Source organism: Podarcis raffonei, chromosome 8, assembly GCF_027172205.1.
Source record: "Podarcis raffonei isolate rPodRaf1 chromosome 8, rPodRaf1.pri, whole genome shotgun sequence".
In the NCBI taxonomy this organism is placed as follows: Eukaryota; Metazoa; Chordata; class Lepidosauria; order Squamata; family Lacertidae; genus Podarcis; species Podarcis raffonei.
In genome coordinates this window covers 66,211,097-66,237,632 of record NC_070609.1, presented here as the reverse complement: position 1 = coordinate 66,237,632, position 26,536 = coordinate 66,211,097, and the positions used below count along the sequence as shown (strand labels likewise).

The window sequence follows — 26,536 nt, the reverse complement described above, 5'->3', positions numbered from 1 at the left end:
ACAACAGACACACACCCAATCTTCAGTACACACCAAAGCTGTGACTTGGGTGGGAGAACAAGCAGCTGTGGGGGTATTTTGGCACGGCCTTTGGGAGGAAGGCAATGGAAACTTTCTGATTGCTACGTCTCCCAGTGGCACACAATTAATGCAGACCTTTCCATGCCACTGATAGCATTATCAGCTGGACCTGCCACTGATAAACCTGCCCAGAATATAAGACCATTGGATGGAGAGCAAGACTCTTCTCAACAGAGATGTCCTCAGCCATGATTGGAGTCCTCTTCGCTGCTCTGGCGTTGGCCTACGGGGGTACGGGTCAAACTCAGGATAAATAAGAGGATGTAATTGCCTGGTTCATAGCCACAGGGCATGGAGGTGGCAGGCCTAGACTCCTTTAGATGGCTTTCAGAAAAAGAGTATCTAGATTATGAATGAAGGAGAACTCAGCCAAGTGTTTACTGGCCAGGACAGCAACAGAATTTCCACATGCAGAGGCATTCTCAGAGGGTCTGATACCAGGAACAAACCATGGGGTTTATCTCATTTATTCAGGCTCCTTAGGGGCCTGGAGACACATCACTGGACAGATGGACCTCTGGTCAGAATCTGCAAAGCAAGTGGTGTGTTTGAATGGGAAGCCTGGAGAGCAGGTCAGACTAGACCGTCCTTGTCAGGGTGGGGAGGTGCTCTCAAAATGCAGCGCAGAGAAGCGGCAACTCAAAACCCAGCCAGGAGCGATTATGGTCTAGCAATGAAGAATGAGCACCATTGTTAACAGCAGCAGAGTAGGATTTTTTTTACAGGCTGCTTATATGCTGTTTGAAACTGCTCTGCACTTGTCAAGCAGATAAACAGTGATGTGTTTTTTTTAAAGACATCTGAAGAAAGCCCTGTTCAGGGAAGTTTTTAGTTTGTGAGGTTGTATTGTGCTATTTCTACTTTTTGTTGGGAGCTGCCCAGAGTGTCCGAGGCAACCCAGTCAGATGGGCTGCATATAAATTATTATTATTATTATTATTATTATTATTATTATTATTATTATTAAAGCTCATGCAAGCCTCAAAACAAGATGCACAATCGATTCTACCAGGAGATGTGGAAAACCTCTCCGGATGCTTTTCTGATATGTATCAGGCACTGAAAGCCATTTTGTGGGCACTGTGTGCAGATATGGTGGGATGGGGAGGGGTCTGCATTTCCAACTCACCCAGGCTGCATACGCAAAATAGCTTTGAAGCACATTCAGAAAGAGCGCGTGCACACACACACACACACTCCCCACACACAAAGAGTTCTGGGCACTGTCATTTGTAAGAGTTGTTGGGAATTGTAATTCCTTGAGGAGTGAACTGCCGTGCCCAGAATTCTTCAAGGGGAGAACGTGGCCTGAAGGTCTAGTGTATGTACACAGCCTGTACAGACTCAGCAAAAACTCATTTCTTTCACACACACTCTGATTTCCAGTAGCTCAGCCACCACCAACCCCTGAAAGAGGTGGCGTTGCGTAGAGTCAAAGAGGGTTCTTGCAACAATATAGGCACGCTAATTTGTAGCCTGAGCATTTTGCTCCCTTGAGCATCATCCATCTGTTGCGCTGAACCTTCCAAGAGTGTTTGCACTGTGTCCTTTTTGCAGCCTTCAGTTGTGGGGTCCCGGCCTACAAGCCCAATGTAAGCAGAGTCGTCGGAGGGGAGAATGCCCGGCAGAACAGCTGGCCCTGGCAGGTAAGATACAGCCTTGCAGTCTTGTTGTCCAACTAATTGTCTGTCTCTCAGCACTGAAGAAGATTCCTTCCTTTGGCTTTCCATCATGGACTCTCTTCCCGAGGATTGGGGGTGGGGTGGGGGTTGATGCCTCCCATCCATCCCAGCTGCCATGTTCTGCTGTGTGCTCAATTTCCAAGTCTCAGAAAAACAGGATTATCTCTGTATTTTGTGGTGCCTCCAGTTGGTTGTGGGGTGGGAGCTCCCATGCATGCCAGAGAAACAGGATTCCACCACAAATTTGAGAAGTTGACCCTGTAATGAGAGAGGAAACAGCTCCAGGAAGTTGCCCCATCTCCGGTTTGTCAGCTATGAAAATGTACCAGGTATCAAAGTCAACCTGCCAAAGTCCTAGTAATGAAAGGAGAGATAAAAATCAGAGTCAAATGTCATTTATTACAAAATGCAAATTCAGAGCATCTGGAAAAGGGTTTTCAGGAGCAAACTTGTTTCGGCTCTGATTTGGGTAGCGTGAAGGGTGGTCCAGGGTTGGGCATCCTTCAAGCTCATCCTGAGACTTGTCTGTCATTCTCAGGCTTCCCTTCAATATCTGTCCGGTGGGAACTGGCATCACACATGTGGCGGGTCCCTCATCGCCACCAACTGGGTCATGACAGCCGCTCACTGTATCAGGTACGTCAGCACCCCAATAAAACAGCTGCTTCCATTTAAGACTCTGGGATTCTTGGCACTCTGGGAAATTTGGCCACTCCTGGCAGTCTGTGTCCAGTTATGAGCACCGCAGTTGGAGAAGGATATTGACAAGGTGGGACGTGTGCAGATGAGGGCGACCAAGATGTTCAAAGGCCTGGAAACCAAGTCTTATGAAGAACAGTTGAGGGAGTTGGGTATGTTTAGTGTGGATAAGAGGTGACTGAGAGGGAATATGACAGTCATCTTCAGATATCTGATGAGCTGTCGCATGGAAAATTTAGCAAGTTTGTATATGCTGCTGTTCCAGAGGGTGGGACCTGAACCAATGGATTCAAATGACAATGGACTAAACTTTAAGAAGAACTCTCTGATGATAAGAGCTGTTCAACAGTGGAACAGACTATCTTGCAGTGTGGTGACTTTCCTTCATTGGGGTTTTTTAAGCAGAGGTTCGATGTCCATCTGTCAGGGATTCTTTATTGATCCTTGCCTTCCAGCCTGCCTGGAATACTGAGAGTACTGACCTCCCCCTTGCTTAGACCATCACATATTGGTCACTGAGAGAAGAAGATATTGGACTAGTTGGGTCTTTGGCCTGATGCAACGAGGCTCTTCTTGCAGTTGGCAAAATGAACTGTAGCCCATGAAAGTGTTTGATATGCAAAAAATACTGGGTTGTATCCATAATACAGTGGTACCTCGGGTTAATTACTTAATTCGTTCCGGAGGTCTGTTCTTAACCTGAAACTGTTCTTAACCTGAAGCACCTCTTTAGCTAATGGGACCTCCTGCTGCTGCCGCGCTGCCGGAGCACGATTTCTATTCTCATCCTGAAGCAAAGTTCTTAACCTGAGGTACTATTTCTGGGTTAGGAGAGTCTGTAACCTGAAGCGTATGTAACCTGAAGCGTGTGTAACCCAAGGTACCACTGTAATTTAATAAGAGCTTGTGGCCCATCTAGTCCAGCATCCTGTTTTCACATTCGCCAGCCGGATTCCTGTGAGAAGCCAGCAAGCCGGACCCTCAAGTGTTAGTCATACTCAGAGAAAGACCCACTGAAATCAAGGCAGATGACTCGTTCAGGTCCATTAATTTCAATGCGTCTATTCTAAGTAGAATGTAGTTGGATACAACCCGACTCATTTGATTTTTCTTCTTCATTATGCAAAGAAACACTCTTATCCCTCACTCTTTTTCTCCATTTCTTCAGTTCTGGTCGGACTTATCGCGTCTTCCTTGGAAAGCACAGTCTCTCAGCCAACGAGAGAGGATCAGTTGCCGTTTCCCCATCAAAAATCATTGTTCACCCCAAGTGGGATGCAAGTAGACTTACCAATGGGTAATATAATAGCTTTTCATGAAGCAAGAATAGAAGAAATTATTGTGGTCAACAGTGGTGGTGGTGGAGGAGGGGAGATAAAGTTAATTTTCTATATTATTATTTTTCAAATCAATGCTAGTATTTGTCATGCCATCAAAGTCATACATTTATTTTTTCTGAGTAAATCTTGCGTTTTCCATATGAAAGCCAGCAGCAGCATTAACAAACTGTGCGGCTGAATTACATTTTCTAACCAAGAAAAATGGAACCCCTTAGTTGTCAGCTGATGCATGGTTTAATCCTGCTTTCTAGCTGCAGGATCATCCCATGTTTTTACCTGTCCCATGTTTGACATCACATGCAATATCAGGTGTGGGGTGAGTGGGTGTGGTTTGAGGGGGGAACAGCCTCACCAGCAAAAGTTGTGGCGGGTCACATTTAGCCTCTGGGCCAAAAGTCCCCCACCTATTGGCTTGGAGGCTTGTCAGTTAATCCAGAGTCTTTGCATTCATTTAACCAAACTCTAGGAAATGTGGGAAAAATCCTGGGCAATTTATCCGGAATCCCCTTGGCACGGTTTTCTAGTTTCCATGCACACCATAAGCCACATTCTCACCTTACATTTTATTTTTATTTTTTGTTATTAATATTTTATTAAGTTTTATCAATAAAGAAGTTCAGAAAAATACAAAAACAGAAAAATACAAAATTACAAAATACAAAAATACAAACATTAAACATGAAAAAGTAAAAGAAAAAAGAAAACACATAAAAAAGAAAACAAAAATCCCTCTTTTTAAATTTCTCATCTTTAGTTAACTTATTTTCCTGACTTCCTCATGCCTCCCTTTTTTGTATCCCTTTTAAAAGTTGGTTCAGCAAATTCATTTCCTATTAGTTTATCTATTATCAATCCAATCTTACATTTTACCTTGTTGCTAGAACCCCTTCAATTCATTTCAATGTCATCAACATTCAAAAATTTTACAATGTTTCTGTAAATAAGTTTTAAATTTCCTCCAATCTTCTTCCACCAACTCTTCTCCCTGGTCTCGGATTCTGCCAGTCATTTCCGCCATTTCCATATAGTCTATTAATTGCATCTGCCATTCTTCCAGAGTGGGTAGGTCTTGTGTCTTCCAATGCTTTGCAATGAGAATTCTTGCTGCTGCTGTAGCGTACATAAAGAAAGTTCTATCCTTCTTTATCACCGATTGGCCAATATGCCCAGGAGAAAGGCCTCTGGTTTCTTCAGGAAAGTATATTTAAATACCTTTTTCATTTCATTATAGATCATCTCCCAGAAAGCCTTAATCCTTGGGCACGTCCACCAAAGGTGGAAGAATGTACCTTCAATTTCTTTACATTTCCAACATTTATTGTCGGGCAAATGATATATTTTTGCAAGCTTGACTGGAGTCATGTACCACCTGTACATCATTTTCATAATATTCTCTCTTAAGGCATTACATGCCGTAAATTTAATCCCGGTGGTCCACAACTTCTCCCAGTCAGCAAACATAATATTATATCCTATATCTTGTGCCCATTTTATCATTGCAGGTTTTACCGTTTCTTCCTCAGTATTCCATTTCGACAGCAGATGTACATTCTTGATAGTATCTTAGCATTGGGTTCTAAAAGTTCTGTTTCTAACTTTGATTTTTCCACCTGGAAACCAATTTTTTTATCCAAGTTATAAACCTCTCTTATTTGAAAATAGTGTAACCAGTCTCACACCTTCTCTTTAAGCTTCTCATAGCTCTGCAATTTCAATTTGTCACCTTCCTGTTCTAAAATTTCCCAGTATTTTGGCCATTTGGCCTCCATGTTAAGTTTTTTCAAAGCTTTCGCTTCCATAGGTGATAGCCACCTTGGGGTTTTACTCTCCAGAAAGTCTTTATATCTTATCCAGACATTAAACAATGCTTTCCTGACAATATGGTTTTTAAATGCCTTATGTGCTTTTACCTTGCCATACCACAAATATGCATGCCACCCGAATACATTGTCATAACCCTCAAGATCTAAAACATCTGTATTTTCAAGAAGCAGCCATTCCTTCAGCCAGCAAAAAGCTGCTGATTCATAGTAGAGTTTAAAGTCTGGCAGGGCAAACCCCCCTCTATCTTTAGCATCAGTAAGTATCTTAAATTTTATTCTGGGCTTTTTGCCCTGCCAGACAAATCTAGATATGTCTCTTTGCCACTTCTTGAAACAATCCATCTTATTGATAATTTGCAATGATTGAAATAGGAAGAACATTCTCGGCAATACATTCATCTTAATAACAGCAATTCGACCCAGCAAGGAAAGCTTCAAATTCGACCAAATTTCTAAATCTTTTTTCACTTCTGACCAACATTTCTCATAGTTATCTTTAAATAAATTCACATTCTTAGAAGTCATATTCACCCCCAGGTATTTTACCTTCTTTACTAATGTTAAGTCTGTCTCTTTCTGAAACCTCTCTCTCTCTATCGGCATCAAATTTTTCTCCAAAACCTTGGTTTTTAACTTATTCAATTTAAAACCTGCCACCTGACCAAAATCCTGGATTACTTCTAAAGCCCTCTTAGTACTAGATGCTGGCTCCTGTAATGTCAGAACTAGGTCATCTGCAAAAGCTTTAAGTTTGTATTGTTTAACTCCGACCTGAATACCTTGAATCAAATGGTCCCTTCTAATCATATTTAGCAAAAGCTCCAGAACCGAAATAAAAAGCAATGGGGAAATTGGGCAGCCTTGTCGTGTCCCTTTCTCTATTTTAAATTCTTCTGTCACCACATTATTAACTATCAATTTGGCCTTTTGTTCAGAATAAATCGCACCTATGCCGTTTTCAAAGTTTCGTCCAACCCCCATCCCCTGAAGATTTTTCTTCATGAAACTCCAGGAAATATTATCGAAGGCTTTCTCCACGTCTACAAATATCAAAACTGCTTTTGTGTTGATGTTCACCTGCAACTTTTCTAAGATGTTAATTATATTCCTCATATTGTCCGATAGATGTCTTCCAGGGAGAAAGCCAGCCTGGTCTTTATGTATCCCCTCTGCCAATACTTTTTTCAATCTTCTAGCCAGAATGTCTGCAAAAATTTTATAATCCACATTAAGCAGGGATATGGGGCGGTAGTTCTTAAGTTGTGTCTTTTCAGACTCAGTTTTCGGTATAAGCGTGATATAAGCTTCTTTCCACGACTCACCTTACATTTTAAACCATTATAAGACTTTACCAGTCATGGCTTCCCCCCAAAGAATCCTGGGAACTTTAGTTAGTAAACCCTTGTTCTCCTCACAGAGCTACAATTTCCAGAGTGGTTTAACAATCAGTCCCTCTTCCCAGTGAACTCTGGGAACTGTAGCTCTTTGAGGGGAATAATGACACCCAGCACCCTTAGCAAATTACAGCTCCCAGAATCCTTAGGCGGGAAGCCATAACTGTCTAAAGAGGTATATTAATGCTTTAAATAAACAGATGGATGTGGCCTGCTCTTCATGCCCATTTTCCCTCTTTCTCCATCAAAACCAGGAACGATATTGCACTCATCAAACTTTCTCAGCATGTCACCTTGAGCAACAGCATCCAGACGGCTTGCCTCCCCAAAGCTAACAGTATCTTAGCTGCCAACTATCCTTGCTATGTAACTGGATGGGGAAGGCTGATAAGTAAGTGTCGTGATGGATTTTTTAAATTGAAAAAATATTTTTATTATACTTAATTGCAAGCAGTTTGCAACTCATTGCCCTTTTGAGGAGCATAATGCGCAGCAGTGCAGTGATGCGCTCAGAAGTGCAGGGTCCTTTCATGAGAGTCACAGCTATGCCCCCGTCTAAGATTATACAGTCATCTTTATAAATATAGAATAATAATAACCATGGGTGCATTGCAATAATAAACAAAGGTCTCCATGTGTTACATTACAGCTAGATCTACTATTTTCTGGGCACACTTCTCCTTGGTGTTTCTCCCATGCGATTTCTCCAGGCCGACCCTAGGAGACAATCTTCAGTGGCTGACTCACCACCTGGATAGCTCAGTTGGTTAGAGCCTGGTGTTGATAACACCAAGGTTTCAGGTTCGATCCCCATACGGGACAGCTGCATATTCCTGCATTGCGGGGAGCTGGGCTCTACAATTCTATGAGTCGATTCCCTTCACTCTGATTGGCTCCAATCAGCACCAAGAGTGAGAAGACTTCTTCTGAGGTGCTAAAATTCTCCCCTTTCTTGCCCATTGGGCATCTCTAGGTGAAATTCTCATGTGCAAGGAGCAGGGTTTTTGTGACACTCACTTGACTTTTGAGGTAGCTACGTTTGAGATGTTTGTTCTGTAAACCATCTCGCTCTGCAGCTTTCCCCAGCTCCCCATGTTTCACTTAGAAGTGCCCTGGAGGCAACATCAGGAGGCAACACTTTTCATGGGGCTTTTCTCAGATCAGCAAGTGTGGGCAGTCAGGGCAGGGGGCAGGGGGGCCAGGTAAGCCCCACCCCTCAATCACGGGATGCATTGCATGCACACCATTTGAATGGCAATGCCCATCAACTGTGGGGGCCTCAGGCCCCCTCAAATATTTTATCGGGGTGCTGAAGGCCCCTCAGCCCCTAGAAGTTGGCTCCTATGGAAGTGGGTGGGGCTGCAGAAATGTTTCCTGGAAAGAAAAGCACCTCCAATACTCCCTGCCATCTCGCAACCACGAGGTTATAATATAAGCCTCTTCCTATAGTGCTAGGGGGATGAAGACAGGGGAACTACCAAGTAGTTTATAAATCTTTTAAATAAAAATAAAATAAATAAACACTGCACGCACCAGATTTCTGAAGTTTCCTGAGAATGAGGCAGAAAAATGGAAGTCTCTTTCACAGGGAAAAAACACTTTCAAAGAATGGGAGTGTATTTATTTTTTTAAGCAAAGCACTAGGACGCCTATTGTGGGACGTGGGTGGTGCTGTGGTCTAAACCACTGAACCTCTTGGGCTTGCCAATCAAAAGGTTGGCAGTTCGAATCCCCACGATGGGGTGAGCTCCCGTTGCTCAGTCCCAGCTCCTGCCAACCTAGCAGTTCGAAAGCACACCATTGCAAGTAGATAAATAGGTACTGCTCCAGCGGAAGGTAAACGGCGTTTCTGTGTGCTGCTCTGGTTTTGGTGCTCTGTTGAGCCAGAAGCGGCTTAGTCATGCTGGCTACATGACCTGGAAAAACTGTCTGAGGACAAACGCCAGTTCCCTCAGCCTGTAAAGCGAGATCAGCGTCTCAACCCCAGAGTCATCTGTGACTTGACTTAACTGTCAGGGGTCCTTTACATTTACCTTTTGTAGGATGCCTATTACTTCCTTGCTTGACATTGCTCCATCTCATAACTCTCTTGCTTTGGTCTCTTTTAGCAAATGGTCCGTTGCCAGATATCCTGCAGCAGGGGCGCTTGCTTGTGGTGAATCATGCCACCTGCTCCCAGGCCAGCTGGTGGGGCAGCTCGGTGAAAACCAACATGGTCTGTGCAGGCGGCGATGGCGTGATCTCCAGCTGCAACGTGAGTGTGTGCATGCATGCAGGTGTCAGGGTAGGGGCAGCCCAATCCAGTGGCCAGAAACAACACACCTTACAATTGGAAGGAGATGTACCAAAGAACCAGATTTGCAATGCATAACTCATTCTGGCTTTCACAAGGGATGGAGGCGAAATTCAGCTGGGTTTGCATTTGAGTCACACTCCCCGAAACAATAATATGAACCATCCTTCCAGCTCAAGATAGCCTGCACTGCCTGGCAGCAGCTTCCCAAGCCAGAGGGGCAGGGCTGGATTTAGGTTTGATGAGGCCCTAAGCTACTGAAGGTAATGGGGCCCTTTATATGTCCAGCTGTCCTTTGTCAACAGCAAATTGTCGCTGTTTTTTGTCTTGAATATATGCTATATGGTAATTTATGGACCTAATAGGTATCTAAAGCCCCTTGCACAGAACAAAACATATATTTTTTCAAAGTAATTGTTGAACTGAAATACAATTAAGAAGTATATTAATAGTGAAATAATTATTAAGCTCTAACTTAAAATGATTTTTTTATTCATAACAAACTTGATAATGCAAGCACATTGGCATTTAGCAATAACAAAAGTTCCTTTAGAAACACAAATTACAAACACTCATAATCTAGTCTCTAGAAACTTGTTATCACATGAAATAATAATTGTAGGTTTTATTTTATTTGTTTTTTATCTTATATTTTGGAAATGTACATCAAGGTTTTTTTCCTTAATTTTTTTTTTGGGGGGGGGTTCAAGAGAGTGGAACCTTAAGCTATAGCCTGTTTAGCTTATACGTAAATCCGGCACTGCAGATTGAACCTTCTGCATTCAAAGCAGGTGCTCTAAGCACTGAGCCCCGGCCCTTTCCCCCAATCAATTATGCCCCTGTACTTTCCCATTCCCCATTCACCTCAATGGAGAGCATTCGTGGTGACCCAGAGCATCTCCTTCCCCAAAAGCTCCATCAAATTCTGCTTGGCTTGTTTACAGGGGGACTCTGGTGGCCCACTCAACTGCCAAAACTCTAGTGGGAAATGGGAGGTGCACGGAGTGGTCAGTTTCGGTTCCTCTCTTGGCTGCAACTACTACCGCAAGCCGTCTGTCTTCACACGAGTCTCCGCCTTCAACGACTGGATCACGCAGGTGAGCAGCACACCTTGAGGCCGGTCCGCCATCCTTGCTGCTTAATATGAGTGGGCTTCATTAGAGACAGAACACATTTGGGATGAAAGGCAGCAAGGGAAGATCTGCCTTTCAACTGAGGCTACACCCACATTTTCCTCTGGATTTCTGAAGCGTCCAATTCCCCGGCTCTGTTTCCGATGTGGATTTGGTGCATTAGGAACACGCACCCCTTTCTGCCTTTGATTTCTGCAGAGTGCTGCCATAGGCATGCAATTCAAATTCATTCCACCCGAAATCATTTACAAAATATTTTGCCCCTTTGAGCCCTCCCCAAAGTAAGCCTGAAGAAGCGTCTCCACCCCCATCGTTCTGCCTGGACGCTGAGGTCCAGCACCGAGGGCCTTCTGGCGGTTCCCTCATTGCGAGAAGCAAAGCTACAGGGAACCAGGCAGAGGGCCTTCTCGGTAGTGGCGCCCGCCCTGTAGAACGCCCTCCCATTAGATGTCAAAGAGACTACCTGACAATCAGAAGACATCTTAAGATTCAGGGAAGTTTTTAATGTATGACATATTAGTGTATTTTTGGTTTTTGTGGAAGCTGCCCAGAGTGGCGGGGGAAACCCAGCCAGATGGACGGGGTACAAATAATAAATTATTATTATTATTGTTATAAGCCCTCCCCACTCAGACTGGAAATGGCCCTCAGATTTAGCTGCCAGTCTGGGCAGGTTTTGTACAAGGAATTGGAAGTGTGTGGTTTCTGCAGAGGAAGGGAGGAGATCACCTTTGCCTCAGGTAACCAAAGGTCTCTGGGCAACCTAGCAGGCATCTCTAATGCCTCTCATCTGCCCATCCTGCTTTTAGAACTCAAAGCAAAGGTGGATATGGGCAAAAGACGGCTGCAGAGATTTTGGTTTCGAAAGGGAGGGTCTTTGTCAGCCAATCCAGGTCCTCACTCATAGACATTATATGCATCTCGAGCCCCTATCCCACCACTGCCATCTGCGAAACCAGTTCATGTGAGACAAATGGGATGAAGGGGGGGGGCATGCCACAAAAAAGCAATTTACAAGTTTTATACAATGCTTGTTTTTTTAAAACAACAAAAACCACCCTCTGAGTGGCTTATGCAAGAGAATATAAAATATGCATACAAAATGAAATCAGCAAACATCATAAAATGATCAAAATACAGATGAAACCTTTTAAAAAAATGAATACTGTATATACAAAGGCAAATAAGCCAATGCTTCTTGCTTTTTGAGATGAACGCTCACAATTCCTCTTTCTTTTGCATTGTCTGTAGGTGATGGCGCAGTATTAAGGTAAAGAGCCTTGGAGCACAGAGAGAATCGGCCAGGAACGCCATCTTAAGAATAACACCAGTTGCACAATAAAACAAAAGCAAACATTGCAATAATCCAAGCAAGAGTGTCCAGTCCCAGATGCTGGGAGCACCTTTTTTTTTGTATCTATGATCTCCTCTTTTCAATTCTCCACCACTTTGCCCAATGCTACATGTTAAATAGCAATTTCCAGTTGTTCTGATGAGGGGTTACAAAATTCAACATGTGCTGTTCTGGTACATGGTGGCATCTCCTGCCCGGCTGATTTATGGTGCTTTATTCAGTTCTTATTAACACTAATTTATTATTGGCCTTCTCAACCACCATCCCAAGGTGATTTAATAGATGAGAGAATTAAAAACAGTCAGAAACACAAAAATAGCAAAACTAAAACCTTTGACAGAACCAAAGGTTGCTTTCACACTGCATCTGCTTTCACATGCATCTGCTTCACCCACACACCAGCAGAAATTTCTCCAACACATGCAAAGGCAATGACCACATTGTCGCAACAGAGACAACCAAGGTAACCTGTCAGGAAGGAATGCGTTTGTCAAAATGCAAGAACTCTCCAAGCAGCTGTAAATCAAAAACATCATGATTTTTATTTTTCATTTCATATACATTCTGATTGTAAAAAAATTAAAAAAGCAACCCTCAATGTGATTTACAAAAGAATAATGCCATGAAACCATCAGTAAAAACAGTTGAAAATTGAAAACATTTTTAAAAATAAATTAAAAACAGATTAAAACACCTGTCCACATTCTACATATCTGGGTAAAGGTAAAGGTAAAGGGACCCCTGACCATTAGGTCCAGTCGTAGCCGACTCTGGGGTTGCGGCGCTCATCTCGCTTTATTGGCCGAGGGAGACGGCATACAGCTTCCGGGTCATGTGGCCAGCATGACTAAGCTGCTTCTGGGAAATCAGAGCAGCGCACGGAAACGCCATTTACCTTCCCGCCGGAGCGGTACCTATTTATCTACTAGCACTTTGACGTGCTTTCGAACTGCTAGGTTAGCAGGAGCAGGGACTGAGAAACGGGAGCTCACCCCGTTGCGGGGATTCGAACCGCCAACCTTCTGATTGGCAAGTCCTAGGCTCTGTGGTTTAACCCACAGCGCCACCCGCATCCCTACATATCTGGGTAGACTTGCCTAAATAAAAGTTTTTCAGCATGCATTGAAAAGAGTACAGTGAACACACCAGCCCCATGTCAATAGGCAGGGAGTTCCAGAGTTGTGGGCGCAGCCACACTAAAAGATCAATTTCTTACAAATGCAGAATGAGTATTATGTGGTACCTGTATCAGTACTAGTTCCACAGAACTAAGCAGTTGAGTAGGCACATTTGCTAAATTTGTCAGACAAGCACCCTAAAGATGGCTCAAATTTCATGTAAAGCAAACTCTTAAAAGTTTCAGCAGACCAGCCAAAAATAAACTGAAACAGGCATGAACAGACACCACAAGGGCATGGAATTGTCAAAACTATCAGGATGTGGGATGCTCTTCAGATCATGTTCTATCCTTGCTCCTGCCACTGAGCAGATTCAGAGACACCCATAGAGGCAACAGAGTCTAAATAAGGAACAAGACAGACTGCAGAGAAATATAGATTTAATTGTGCACATACAACTTACACATCCTCTTCCCCCAACGAAGTGCTTTTTAAATTATTGGGTTGAAGCTGACCAAGTCCTGCTCAGAGTAGACCCGCTGAAAACAATGGATCTAAGTGAGTCATTTCCATGGATCCCCTCTGAGTAGGGCTAACTTTGGAGACAACCCTCTATTATTCATCTGCGGCCTGTTCACACCTCCAACATGAGCTGGCTTAACAGCCGCAGCTTCCCCTCAAGCACTTTTGCAAAGGAAGACAGGCAATTGGAAGAAGTAATTTGGAATGCCCTCAATACACACAGAGGAAAAAGCAAGAGAGGGGAATCTTAAATTGCTGGAGGACACCTTGGAAGGAGGCAGGCTTTTGACGCAAACTGGCTTCCCAGGCCATTTTCTTCGGGGATCAATGGGCAATTCGGAAACCAGAAAGAGAAGAGATGAATTTTCACAGAGTGATGAATTTTGCTCTCCTGATGGCTTCAAGATGAAACAAATCCGTAAGATCTGGAGATACCGCAGCTCTCTAGATATTGTTGGGACTGCAATTCCAATCATCCCAGACCATTGGCCATGCTGGCTGGGCATGATGGGAATTGTAGTCCAACAACATCTGGAGGGACACAGGCTCCCCTTCCCAGTCACAAGACAGCTGCTTCACCAGCATCTGGCTGCTTGACATCTTCTGCGAGGGGGCTGGTCTCTTCCCTTGGGTTTGTTAAAGGCAAAGCTTCGCCGAGGCTTCTTCATTTGGCTGTGAAGAAGAATCGCTTCCGGAGGAAGTTAAAACAGCCAGGCATCTGCTTATATTCCCCTTTTGCAGAAACGGCATTTGCTACCTGGGCGAGAGAAGGGAGAAACCATTTGCTCCTTACACACAAGCATCGCATCAACAAAAGGGATGTTTCAAGCATCAGACAACAGACAGGTGGCTAGGTGGAGCAAGAGACTGGAAATTTGGTGGAAGGACCACAGCTCAGCTTTGGTCCGACTTTGTCTGAATTTATTTAGAATCATAGAATTGTAGAGTAGGAAGAGACCCCAAGGTTCATCTAGTCCAACCCTTTGCAAGGCAGGAATCTCAGCTAAAGCATCCATGACAGATGGCCAAACAACCTCTGCTTAAAAACCGAGGAGGTTCCACAACCTCCCAAGGGAGACCGTTCCACTGTCGAACAGCTCTTCCTGTCAGAAAGTTCTTTCTGATGTTGAACCAGAATCTCCTTTCTTGTAACTCGAAGCCACTGCCTCAAGTCCTACCCTCCAGAGCAAGAGAAAACAAGCTTGCTCCATCTTCCGTGTGACAGCCCTTGAGATATTTGAAGTTGGCTATTATACCTCTTCTCAGTCTCCTCTTTTCCAGGCTAAACGTACCCCGTTTATTCAACCATTCCTCAAAAGGCTTGGCTTCTAGACCTTAAATTAATTCTGACATTAAGCCACAATATTTTGGGGGTTTTTTTTGCTTCACAGCACACGTAGAATTCCACAGTTTAGAAGACTTCTGAGCCCACACACAACCAAGTTCTTACTTTTTTCAACATAATTAGTAAACAAGCTTTAAACCCAATACACAGATAGTGAGAAGCCTCATTTCCATAGGGGTTAAGTTATCCAGTTATGAATCCCAAGGATCCTGCTCCGACATTGTACTTGAGCCAACTGTGAGGAACACTGAGGTTGCATCCTGCACTGCAGATCCTGTACTGAGAAGGAGGCTAGGGGAGATTGTAGAGTTCTTTCCAACTCTATGATCCCAAGCCAGGCCTCCCAGCTCAAACATGCAAAGCTTACCCTCAGAAGCATATTGAGCAGGTCTTCGGAATGGGCATACTGTTCCAACACGTGGTCCAAGGTTTCGACATACCAGGAGCCTGTGCACTTATTCCTCCAGGACACAAAACCTGCAAGGAAGGAATAGGGGGGAAACCTGTGAGAAGTTGTGCAGATCCCGTGATCACACAGAAACAGAGAGAAAACTTGCAGAAAGCGGAACTGGGTGCAGAAAGCCAGCTTCCTAAGAATCTCAGCAATATTTTGTTTTTAAAGTGTCTAGTCCTTATTGAGAATACATGCTTGAAAGCAGGGCCGATCTGTGGTGTTGAGGAACAGCAGAGCTGTTCGGCCTCAGGCCTCAACATTAAAGGTAAAGGGACCCCTGACCATTAGGTCCAGTCGTGGCCGACTCTGGGGTTGTGGCGCTCATCTTGCTTTATTGGCCGAGGGAGCCGGTGTACAGCTTCCGGGTCATGTGGCCAGCATGACTAAGCCATTTCGGGCAAACCAGAGCAGCACACGGAAATGCCATTTACCTTCCTGCCGGAGTGGTACCTATTTATCTACTTGCACTTTGACGTGCTTTCAAACTGCTAGGTTTGAAACTGCTAGGGACCGAGCAACGGGAGCTCACCCCGTCGCGGGGATTCAAACCTCCGACCTTCTGATTAGCAAGTCCTAGGCTCTATGGTTTAACCCACAGCGCCACCCGCGTCCCGCCTCAACATTAGACACTTGTTAATTTTTTGCCATTTGGGAAGTATCACAGACCAAGACCCCTTTCACCCCTCATAGCATGCAAAGGTGCATTGGATGGATAGATGGCTCCTACTGTGTGGCCCATACCGTCCAAAAGTTATGGGGAAGCACCTGTTTTTTGGGGGGGGGCAACTTCAGCCTACCATGTGTCCATCAACTCTGAATTTATCAGTCAGGGAGCATCTGTGATGCAAGGCAGAATCCTTACCACCACCACCCAAAAGCAAAATCTGAAAGAAACTCTGCAAGCACCTGCAGCTTTTTGCCTCCCTTCACTGCTGCTGCTGCTCACCTGGAAAAGTAGAGTAAGACACCAGGATGTCACTAGGGGTGGGCAAGCTTGCAACAGCATCCGTCTGATCAGAGCCTCCTGCAGGCACCTGGATGGGAGATGCATCCGACTCAACAGCAGAAGGGTCAGAATCCACTTCAAACCCCCGGTCCTTCTTCTCTAGAAAACCCAAGCGCACAGACCTCTCAAAAAACATCTACAATACACGAACCACACAATAGCGTGCTTAAATATTTTTTTAAAAGTTAGTATGGAAAATAATGTCCATGAGGAAATAGGACTGGAAGATACAGAACCGGATGTGAATTAACTATTCTACAATAAGCAAATAAATATGGAGTGTTGTTTTAATATATGACTACGGGGTAGGCACTGTTAACAAAGAAAAGGGGATTTTTTTTGTTTTTCTTTCTTTCTTTTTATTATAGTTCTTACAGTGCAACAATACTACAATGATGTTTTCAAAAACAAACAAACCATCCTTTAGCAATTTAACATGACATTCAACATACATATATCCAAATATTATTATTTATTTTCACCCTCTTTTTCCCCTGCGACTTCCCTCCACCCATGCTTGGCGTTATAAGCTTTATTACGGTATCTTTTAAATTGTGTTTAATCAGCATATTATTGCTATTGACCATGAAATCTTGTCCGTTTTTCCTCTTAACTTTGTGGGTTTCAGTCTAAACATTATCAATAAACCACTTTTGGAACATCGTTTTACCATATATTAATCTACGCACACCCATTCTTTCTTTAAATTTTGGTTAGATTGTAATCTGATTGCTGCCGTCAAGACGAAAGGATTTGTTGTTTTCCAACGCGGAGGAACGGTTGCTGATGTTATTGGAGGTAAAGTTGCTATGTCGGAGTGGAGGAAGAGGACTGCTGACATTTGGTCTTTTTGTGCGGAAGGGGAAATGAACGAATTTGAGACATTTGGGTCTGTAGATTGGGAAAATATCACTTAGCAGAAGCAGGAATAGCTGGACGTCACCCTAGAGAGAATACTTTGAATAATATTTTTATCTGTAAATGACGGGCGGAGAATCAGAAGACCTTTTTATTTCTCACTCCCCCCCGCCCCCATTCTTCTATTATTTTCGGTGTCCTCTACTCTGGGTCACTGTGGGGATTTCACAAACCTGAAGGTGGTGCATACGTGACGAAGGACCCTGTGTGAGAGGCAGGGAAGGGAAGCTCTCCCAGGGTGGGAGGCTGGGAGAAGAAATGGAAGCTCCCAGGTGAGAGTTTAGAGGGGCCATCCCTTTCTGTGGAGACAAGGGTTAAGATCTACCTTGGAGAAAGGACTTTGTATCCCCCCCCTTCTTTCTTTTTTGGGTTTTCATTTAGATCAGTTTGTTTTTTATTGCACGGCATGATGAAAAAGTTCCATTAAAAAAAATTGGGGGTGAGGGAGAGGGTTAGACAAATTCATGGAAATTTCTTATAATCTCAATGTTGAACTTATCCACATGATTCTATCTCCCCCATCTAATTCTCATCTATCTCATTGATCTTGATGAGAGATGAGTTATCCGCCCCCCTCACCCAGTTCTCTCTTATTAGATGAACGTAAGAAAATCCCTGCAGGATCAGGCCAATGGCCCATTTAGTCCAGCAACCTTTTTACACTGGCCAACCAGATGCCTCTTTGAAGCCCATAAGGCAGCCTTTCTCAACCTGTGGGTCCCCAGATGTTGTTGAACTACAACTCCCATCACCCCTAGCTAGCAAGGCCAGAGCTCAGGGATGATGGGAGTTGTAGTCCAACAAATCTGGGGACCCACAGGTTGAGAACGGCTGTCTTAGATCAATGGCCAACTCCCTCCAGGTCCTGCACTCTGAGTTCCCAGAGGCCTATCAACACACTCACCTCCTCCACAAGCTTGAATGAAGAAGAGCTTGGGTTTCCCCCTCAGGCTAGGGCAATGGGTCCCATTGAAGTAGCTGACAATCTTTTCCACAGCGATGGACCGCCCATCTGTGCCATAGATTCCACCGGGAAACTGAATGTGGCTTGCCTGCAAGGAGAGAACTGGTGGCTTGCAACGGTATCCAAAGAAATTCATGCCAACTTCCAGGTACCAAGCTTTCTCTGATGTCTCTTTCCTTGCAGGTGGCCTTAAAAGCTGCCATATATTTAAAGGGCTAGCAATTCCTAGACCTTCCACCATGGCACCCTACACGGGGATGCCCTTGAAGATGGTCCGGAGGCTACAGCTAGTGCAGAAACCATTGTGCTGCCACCAATGTTTCTCCTACTCGGAGTAGACCCATTGAAATTGATGGACGTGGCTCACTTGGCTCTATAAATTTCAACAGGTCTATTCTGAGTAGCATTTTGGTGGATTAAACCATTTACTTGGCTGGAGAACTGCACTGCAAAATTTGGAGAAGTGTGAATTTCAAAGGATGGCATAGTGTTTGGAAAGTGCCTGTTAGGCCAGTTTGCCTTTAAATGCAAACCTAATTAAATTCCTTAGTGCTCTTGTTCAGGGTTGCAGCCAGCCACACCCTTTTCCAAACTATGCCATTCCATCCTTTTTCCCTCCCTTCCTCAAACAATCAGCATTCCATGTCCACTGAGCATGCTCCATCCTGTTTTGGGGGTCCCCATCCTTATTTCTCTTCTACATTTACAGTGGTACCTCGGGTTAAAAACACCTTGGGTTACAGACTCCGCTAACCCGGAAGTAGTACCTCAGTTAAGAACTTTACCTCAGGATGAGAACAGAAATTGTGCGCTGGCGGCCCCATTAGCTAAAGTGGTACCTCAGGTTAAGAACGGTTTCAGGTTAAGAATGGACCTCCGGGACAAATTAAGTTCTTAACCAGAGATACCACTGTAGTTTGGCAAACCTTGGGGTCTCCCCTGAACCCTGCCAACAGTGCCCTCATGTGGGTGAATGCTGCCATCTTGGCTACAAGAAGGATCAATTTATGAATTGCTCCCCATGGAACATTCTAAAGCAACTCAATAATAAAATTATAAAAGCATCAACAATAAAAACAAATTTAAAAATCTGGGGTGCAAACTAGCTTTTGCCTCATATGGAAATATATGCAGAATCATTCAATTACAGTGGTACCTCGGGTTACATACGCTTCAGGTTACATACGCTTCAGGTTACAGACTCCGCTAATCAAGAAATAGTACCTCGGGTTAAGAACTTTGCTTCAGGATGAGAACAGAAATCGTGCTCCAGCGGCGCGGCAGCAGCAGGAAGCCCCATTAGCTAAAGTAGTGCTTCAGGTTAAGAACAGTTTCAGGTTAAGAACGGACCTCCAGAACTAGTTAAGTACTTAACCCGAGGTACAACTGTATATAAAAATGTGGTGGTTATGTATACAGGTATTCTGGGAGAGTATTCATTCAGAATTGCAAAAAATGCTAAAGATCTCTTTTAAGAAAAAACCAGAGGCCTATCTCCTGGGAGTTACAGATTTGGATATTCTGCAAAAAATGAAGGGTATCTCTTTATATGCCACGGCGGCAGCAAGAGTTCTCATCGCGGCAAAATGGAAGAGTATTGAAATTCCCTCTATACATGAATGGATCCAAAAGCTGACAGAATATGCCGAATTAGATGGTCTATCAGAAAAAATAAAGAATAAATCAAAACAGGAATTTGTCTCAAAATGGGGTTTTTTCAAAGAATATTTGAAATATAAATATAGTAGTTTAAACTCTGTTGCAGCATTCGAGGAACTTCAGTAATAGTTGCAAGTTAGACATAAGAGTTAAGATATAAGAAGAAAAAATTAAATTTTGACAAAAGTGTATATTGGCAATAAGTAATATGAAACTGAAATAAGGAATAGACAGGAGGTCAGGTCTATAGTGAAGACCAACTTATGTTTTATTGTTTGTTAGGAAAATTTTGTGTTTATTGTTATTCCTGTGTGTAATTCTGTATCTGTGTTTTCTCTTTTTTATTTTCTTCCTGTATCAATAATAATAATAACAAACAATAACAATTATATAAAAATGGATCAACGAGAAGCCAGGCGATTTAGGTTTTCTTTTAAAAAGAATTTTGAAGAGCACCATTATCCAAAGAGAGACAGCTCTCTGCCCCAAGGGTCTTACAATCCTAAGATGTGAATGGAGCACCAGCCTCTCCTACCTGACAGCCGTGGGAAAGGAGGACGACCAGGCAACAATCGAGAGAGCTGTGGTCTCGCGTGGCCAAACTCTGCAGCTCTGCGACAGTCTCCTGCAGATATTTCCAAAGGTCTCACGTTAAAGACACCCACATCAACACAGCTTGAAATCTCAGCTTTGCCCTCTCTAGAAACCCCACCCTGGTGTCAAAACTGCTGAAAGAAAGCATCAAGTCGAAGCCTATGGGAAGGGATACACTCCTTAATCATGCAGGTTCCCACACTGTAGGCTGGAGATGGTGGATGAGGGGGGAAGTGCCATCATCCCCTTTCCAGCTCCTGTTCCTTATTTGGGTTCCCCATTTGGCTGTGGGGCTGGAATTCCCACTGCAAGGAAACATTCCTTAGGGGCTTGTGATTGTCAAGACTAGTGAACGCTAGGGAAATAAAGCAGAAGAAGAGACATACTAGATCAGGCCAAAGGGATCCTATCTAGTCCAGCATCTTGTCTTTCCAGGGGCCAATATTTTTTTTAAAAAATCTGAATCATGAAATCATTGTAACCAGCCCTGAGAAGTCAAACAAATCCGTTCCAGAAGTCTGTCCGACTTCCAAAATGTTCGTAAACCAAAGCCTGGCTTCTGATTGGCTGAAGGAAGCTCCTGCAGCCAATCGGAAGCCGTGGAAGCCCCGTCGGACTTTCAGGTTCTGAAGAATGTTTGTAAACCAGAACAGTCACTCCCGGGTTTGCGGCGTTTGGGAGCCAAGGTATGATTGTAATAACAATAACAATAACAATAACAACAACAACAACAACAACTACTACTACTACTACTACTAATAATAATAATAATAGGAGTCCTGAATGTGATAAACAGCAGCCCATACAGTACTACTCAAGGCTGTGTTGTTTTCTGCGTTGGTTCTGAAATTCTCACCTGAGCTTTAAGATCCCGTCGGGTCAAGACCTCAAAGTGTAAGGATCTGAAGCGTTTCTCCAGCTTCTCACAGTCCACATCGGACCCAGCCCGGGAGGATAAGCCAGAGGCGCTGCTGAAGTTCACATTGTTGATGATAAGGCAGTAGCCGCAGGGGTCCGTTCTCAGGACGTAAACCTGTCAAGCAACATAGGAGGTGGGAGCTAGAACCAGCTTGTTTGCCATCAGAAGCGTCCAGGAGAGAAAGGTGAACATGAAAGGGCTGTCAATCGATGGGCCCATCCATCAAATGTGGCCTGCGAAGCCAATCCTGGTAACAATCTGGCCCATGGAGCCAAAAGGCTCCCCAACCCTGAGCCTAGGGAGAGAGCTGCAAGGGCCAGGAGACATGTATTTGGGCCCTGCGCCTGAGGTTGCCCACTGCTGGTTTAGCCGGAGGTGGGAGGAGACCAAGTTTCCATATATTAAACAACCCACAGGAGCAAGGCCCAAGGGTATGTCTCAGAAGGAGAGGTCAACAGCTCAGGCTCTGTGAGTGGGAGGCCCCAGAAGGCAGAGGGCCTTCTTGGTAGTGGCACCCACGCCCTGTGGAACACCCTCCCACCAGATGTCAAGGAAATAAACAATTATCTCACTTTTAGAAGACATCTGAAGGCAGCCCCGTTTAGTGAAGTTTTTAATGTTTGATGTTTTATTGTGTTTTTAATATGCCTGGAGTGGCTGGGGAGGCCCAGCTAGGTGGGTGGGGTATAATAAATAAATAATAATAATAATAATAATAATAATAATAATAATTTTATTTTTATTATTATTCTTATTCTTATTCTTATTATTATTATTATTATTATTATTATAATTATTCCCGAGCATCCCCATTAGAAAGGGTTTCAAGGAGCAGTGCCAGGATTTGATTCCTGCATTGCAAGGGGTTTAATTAGATGAGCCTTGAGGGGGTCCCTTCCAACTATACAATTTGTTGGTTTTAGGAAAAGCCTCTTCTTGAGGTATGTTAGGCAGTACTGTGCCATCATGGGACAAAGGCAACCTTGTTCATACGTTTGCAAAGGTTTTTATAAGTGTGTTCTAACAGACAAATGGGATACAAATGAAGAATAATAATTTCCTCTGAGTTCATCATCATCATTTATATCTACCCCACCCATATGGCTGGGTTTCCCCAGCCACGCTTGGCGGCTTCCAACAGAAGGTTAAAAATACATTAAAACATCAATCATAAAAAACTTCCCTAAACATGCTCACTGGTGATTCTGGCCAACGTACTATCCTAGTCTAAGCACTGTAGGTGGGATGCTTCTGAGCTGCCACAGAAAAAATTAAGCTGGCCAAAAATTAAGGGGGCTACCCATACCCACCCACCTGCAAGCAAACCCTAAATATGCTGATTGCAGAAATGGTAATAAACTAACCGTTTCAGCGTTCCTTCTGGTATTTTCTTCTACAGAGCCTAGAGAATGAGAGAAAGGTCAAAACATAAATATTTAGAAATATATTTAATGTATATAAGGCCGTTGACCTCCCATTTTTCAAAAGCCAAGGCATGGACACTCTACTTTTGAAAACTTTTGACACCTCCGTGGTAGTTTTTGTTATGTGAATTGTGCCACAGACCCACTGGGTGAGTTACACACCATCAACTGGGAAATCTTTGTAAGAAATCAAAATCTGACGTAAGAAATCTGATTTCTCCTTACCCCGAGTGGCCGTGATGTCACGGGACGGTTTCTGGCGTCTCTCATTTAGTTCTTGAACAGGAAAAGGCAAATTTCCAGAAGTTGTAATACCTGCAAGGATAGGGTCTGCTGTGTTTCTGCACAAGTTTCACGTGGTGCCAAGATGTGCATACATGCACTCCAAGTAATTGTGCTGTCATTATGGGCTTGATGCATTTGGGATGCATTCACACTGCAACAATTGTAGGCCAGCCACAGTACAATTAAACCTGACCATTAATGATGAAACTGGTATAAAGTTTCCTATGAGCAATGCAATACAAGAAGCCAAATTCTTCACTTGTAAACACTGCACAGATGCTGCATAGCAGCAAGAATCATCTACGGCAGGAGGTGGGAAACCTGGTGCCCTGCAAATGTTGTTCAACTACAACTCCCATCTTCCATGACTGTTGGCCGTGGTAGCTGGAGCTGATGGGAGCTGGAGTCACAGGTGAGCCACCCTTGCTTTAGAACAACCCCCGGGTCCCAGTACCATAGTGTAACTGAGCAAAAATTTGCTTAATGGAAATAACAGGATTTTCTCCTCCTCTCTATCCCATCTTCATTCTCCTTCTGACATTTCCTTGCATCTGTTTTAAACTGCAACCCCCCTCGCAAGGGGAACCTGTCAAGCCTGTTCTTTTCATAAAGCATAATGATTTATGTTCTACAATAGACCCCCTGACCATTAGGTCCAGTCGTGGCTGACTCTGGGGTTGTGGCGCTCATCTCTCTTTATTGGCCGAGGGAGCCGGCGTACAGCTTCCGGGTCATGTGGCCAGCATGACTAAGCCGCTGCTGGCAAACCAGAGCAGCGCACGGAAACGCCGTTTACCTTCCCGCTGGAGCGGTACCTATTTATCTACTTGCACTTTGACGTGCTTTCAAACTGCTAGGTTGGCAGGAGCAGGGACCAAGCAACGGGAGCTCACCCCGTTGTGGGGATTCGAACCGCCGACCTTCTGATCGGCAAGTCCTAGGCTCTGTGGTTTAACGCGCAGCGCCACCCGCGTCCCTTTTATGTTCTACAATAGCCTTCCTCTAAAAGCTTCCCATCCTAGCCAAATAAGAGGGATGTATCAGCATGCTCAAAATAATCTCACAGTTTGTAGAAGTTTTAAAAAATAATAATACTTAAAAATAACAACAAAAACATGCAAGCAAGGTGCCAGACATGCCCTTTCCCAAAAAACTCCATTCCATTTACCCTGCCTCTCCTGGTTCCCTGCCCCCATGCTATATCTGCATTGACTGTTTTAAGTATATGAAGAGTACAAGAAAAGGAGGGTATATCGCATGGAGTGTCTTGGGAAAAGGTATGTTAGCTTGAACAGGAATGCTCTACACTGCAATACTGGGTTGCAGTATTAACAACAAATGGCCTCTGTTTGTTTTGCACCCTGATTTCTATAGATATAATTTCAGGTCCATGGAGGCATTCTAAAATGAGGTTATAAAATCCCCAACTGAAACAAGATCAGAGAAGAAATCATACGTGGATCCCTTGGTTTAGAATGTGGATGGATTTCAACTGGCTTTAGATCAGCTGGGTGCAACTGTGGCTGGTCACCTCCTGCGCTCAGCAAAGCGGCCAGATCATTCTGTCCAGTTTCTTGAAGACACCAGATGAAAGCAGGCAACGCTCGCTTCCCACGAGTCTGCAGGTCAATAACCAGCTGCCTGGCCTGGTCTCGGCGTGTACCTGCTTTCTGAAGACAAATGAAGGTTATTCCTCCGGGAATTTGTAAACAAAAAACTTCACAAACAGTGCATGCATACTGGAGGAGAAGAAAACGGAGGACAGAGGGCTAGGCAGCAATATTGAAATCTAGAGCAGCCTTGCAGACAACAACCAGTCAGCAAGCCAGGCCTTTGTCGGGCCCGGTGTTGTTCAATAACTTTATATATGATTCGGATGAAGGAATTGAGGGACGGCTCATCAAATTTGAAAATTACACCAAACTAGGGGGGGTAGATAGTCTCGCAGAAGGTAGAATCAGGATTCAGTATGAGCTTAGCAAATTAGAGAACTGAGCCAGATCTAACACAACAAATTGCAATAGGGACAAGTGTACGGTTCTACAATTAGGCAGGAATTATCAAATGCACAAATATAAGATGGGGGACACCTGGCCTGACACATGAAATGGATTGAGAGATCTTAGTAGACCACAAGCTTGACATGAATCAACAGTGTGATGCAGCAGCACCTTCACCCAACCCCCACCCCATCTTGCCGGACTACATATCCCATTATCCCTGGAGTCCGAGTCCAACAACACCTGCAGAGCCACAACTTCCTCATCCCTGGCTTAAGTCACACTTTCAAAAAGATGTCCATTTTCTGGGCGATAAGTCTCAGTAATGTTCTTTCAGTTCTGCTGAAAACAGAGTTATGTTTTCAAAATTTTAAATTCTGGACTATTTGTTGTTGGAAACTGGCCCCCTCGGGAAAGGCTGGCTCCTCTTCCCAGGCAGTCGAGGCCTGTTGCCAGTGACCTACCCTGGCTGGTATCCAGACAGACCAGGAAGGTCTTGGATAAGCGACACCTCCCTCATGAAAGGTGCACACCCCCTTCCCCCTTGCATAGCAACAGGAGAAAGAAAACAGTCGAAAAGTAGTCTATTTCATTGCTACTTTTATTCCTGACTGTACACTGTACAAAAGCATGACTTCTCGCTCAGAATCCTCCGAGCAACTGACTGACTCCTCCCGGACACAAACAGCAGGAAGGTCTCATGTTACACTGAGAACACAACACTGAGAACAGATTGGAACATCCTGTCCCACGCTTAGACTCATCATGTGATGTAAACATCGAGCTGGTTCGCAGCTGCTTAGTACTCATATCATAACATTTGTAACTTCTGCATTTTTTACTGAATGCCCTTCTGGACAGGTACTGCCCCCGAAAAGCAGCCTAAAATATTTAAGGCACCCCTGAAACTTCTCCCAGCAGCACAATCCGATCTGTGTTTACTCAGAAGTAAATACTATAACAATGGATGGCGCTCACCACCTGATAAATGAAAGCAATCCAAGAGCCAAAATAGACACAAAGCAGAGTTCAACGGGGCTTACTCTCCTGTAAGTGCACATACAGGATCACAGCCTCAAATACTCCCAAGCACTTGAGGTAGGATCAGCCTTTTAGGAAGTGAAACTTGGGGAAGGCTGGAAGAGATCCCTTGAGAACAAAGGGGACGCTTGTGCGGGGGAAGGGAGCAAAAGGCACACCTGGATCTCCTCGATCATATCCGGGGTGAAGATCTCTTGGTGCAGCAGCAGCTCCCAGAGGGGTTCCACTTGCAACTCCTGCACTAGGCGCAGCCGAGCCCGCCGCAGCGACTGCCTATGATCCTCCTCCATGGCACCTGCTGCGCCGCTTCTTCCGGGAAGGGAGATCCTCCCTTCGACACGTCCCTTCTGACGTCTCAATCCATATAAGGACACCAGAGGGTGACTTGCTATCGCTTGCTCGGCATCCTGGGCGACGCCCCTTTAACCCTCTCACTCCCAGAGCCTTAACAAGGTTTAGGACAGGGGGTGGGGCGGCGGCGGCTTGCT

General features: G+C 44.3%; 2 protein-coding genes across 4 annotated transcripts; one reads left to right on the top strand and one right to left on the bottom strand.

Annotated features, from left to right (window-relative positions):
• The first annotated feature begins 257 nt into the window (after positions 1-257).
• On the top strand, positions 258-11,815 carry LOC128419612 (chymotrypsin-like elastase family member 2A). The gene is made up of 8 exons (XM_053400518.1): positions 258-312; positions 1,639-1,727; positions 2,302-2,399; positions 3,631-3,759; positions 7,274-7,410; positions 9,128-9,273; positions 10,257-10,409; positions 11,697-11,815. The coding sequence occupies exons 1-8, from the start codon at positions 258-260 to the stop codon at positions 11,712-11,714; spliced, it is 825 nt and encodes a 274-aa protein (XP_053256493.1). The 3' UTR covers positions 11,715-11,815.
• Positions 11,816-13,340: 1,525 nt separating this feature from the next.
• CASP9 (caspase 9) lies at positions 13,341-26,385 on the bottom strand. 3 transcript variants are annotated; one of them, XM_053400514.1, is made up of 10 exons: positions 26,207-26,385; positions 24,464-24,677; positions 22,948-23,037; positions 22,663-22,700; positions 21,236-21,412; positions 20,321-20,410; positions 18,067-18,235; positions 16,185-16,343; positions 15,152-15,261; positions 13,341-14,196 (listed from the first exon to the last, which is right to left on the bottom strand). In XM_053400514.1, exons 1-10 carry the CDS (start codon positions 26,336-26,338, stop codon positions 14,104-14,106), a joined length of 1,272 nt encoding a protein of 423 aa, XP_053256489.1. In that variant the 5' UTR covers positions 26,339-26,385; the 3' UTR covers positions 13,341-14,103. The 3 variants fall into 3 exon arrangements, with proteins under 3 accessions (XP_053256489.1, XP_053256490.1, XP_053256491.1); XM_053400515.1 differs by having other exon boundaries at positions 18,067-18,214; XM_053400516.1 differs by lacking the exon at positions 18,067-18,235 and having other exon boundaries at positions 14,096-14,196.
• Positions 26,386-26,536: the final 151 nt, after the last annotated feature.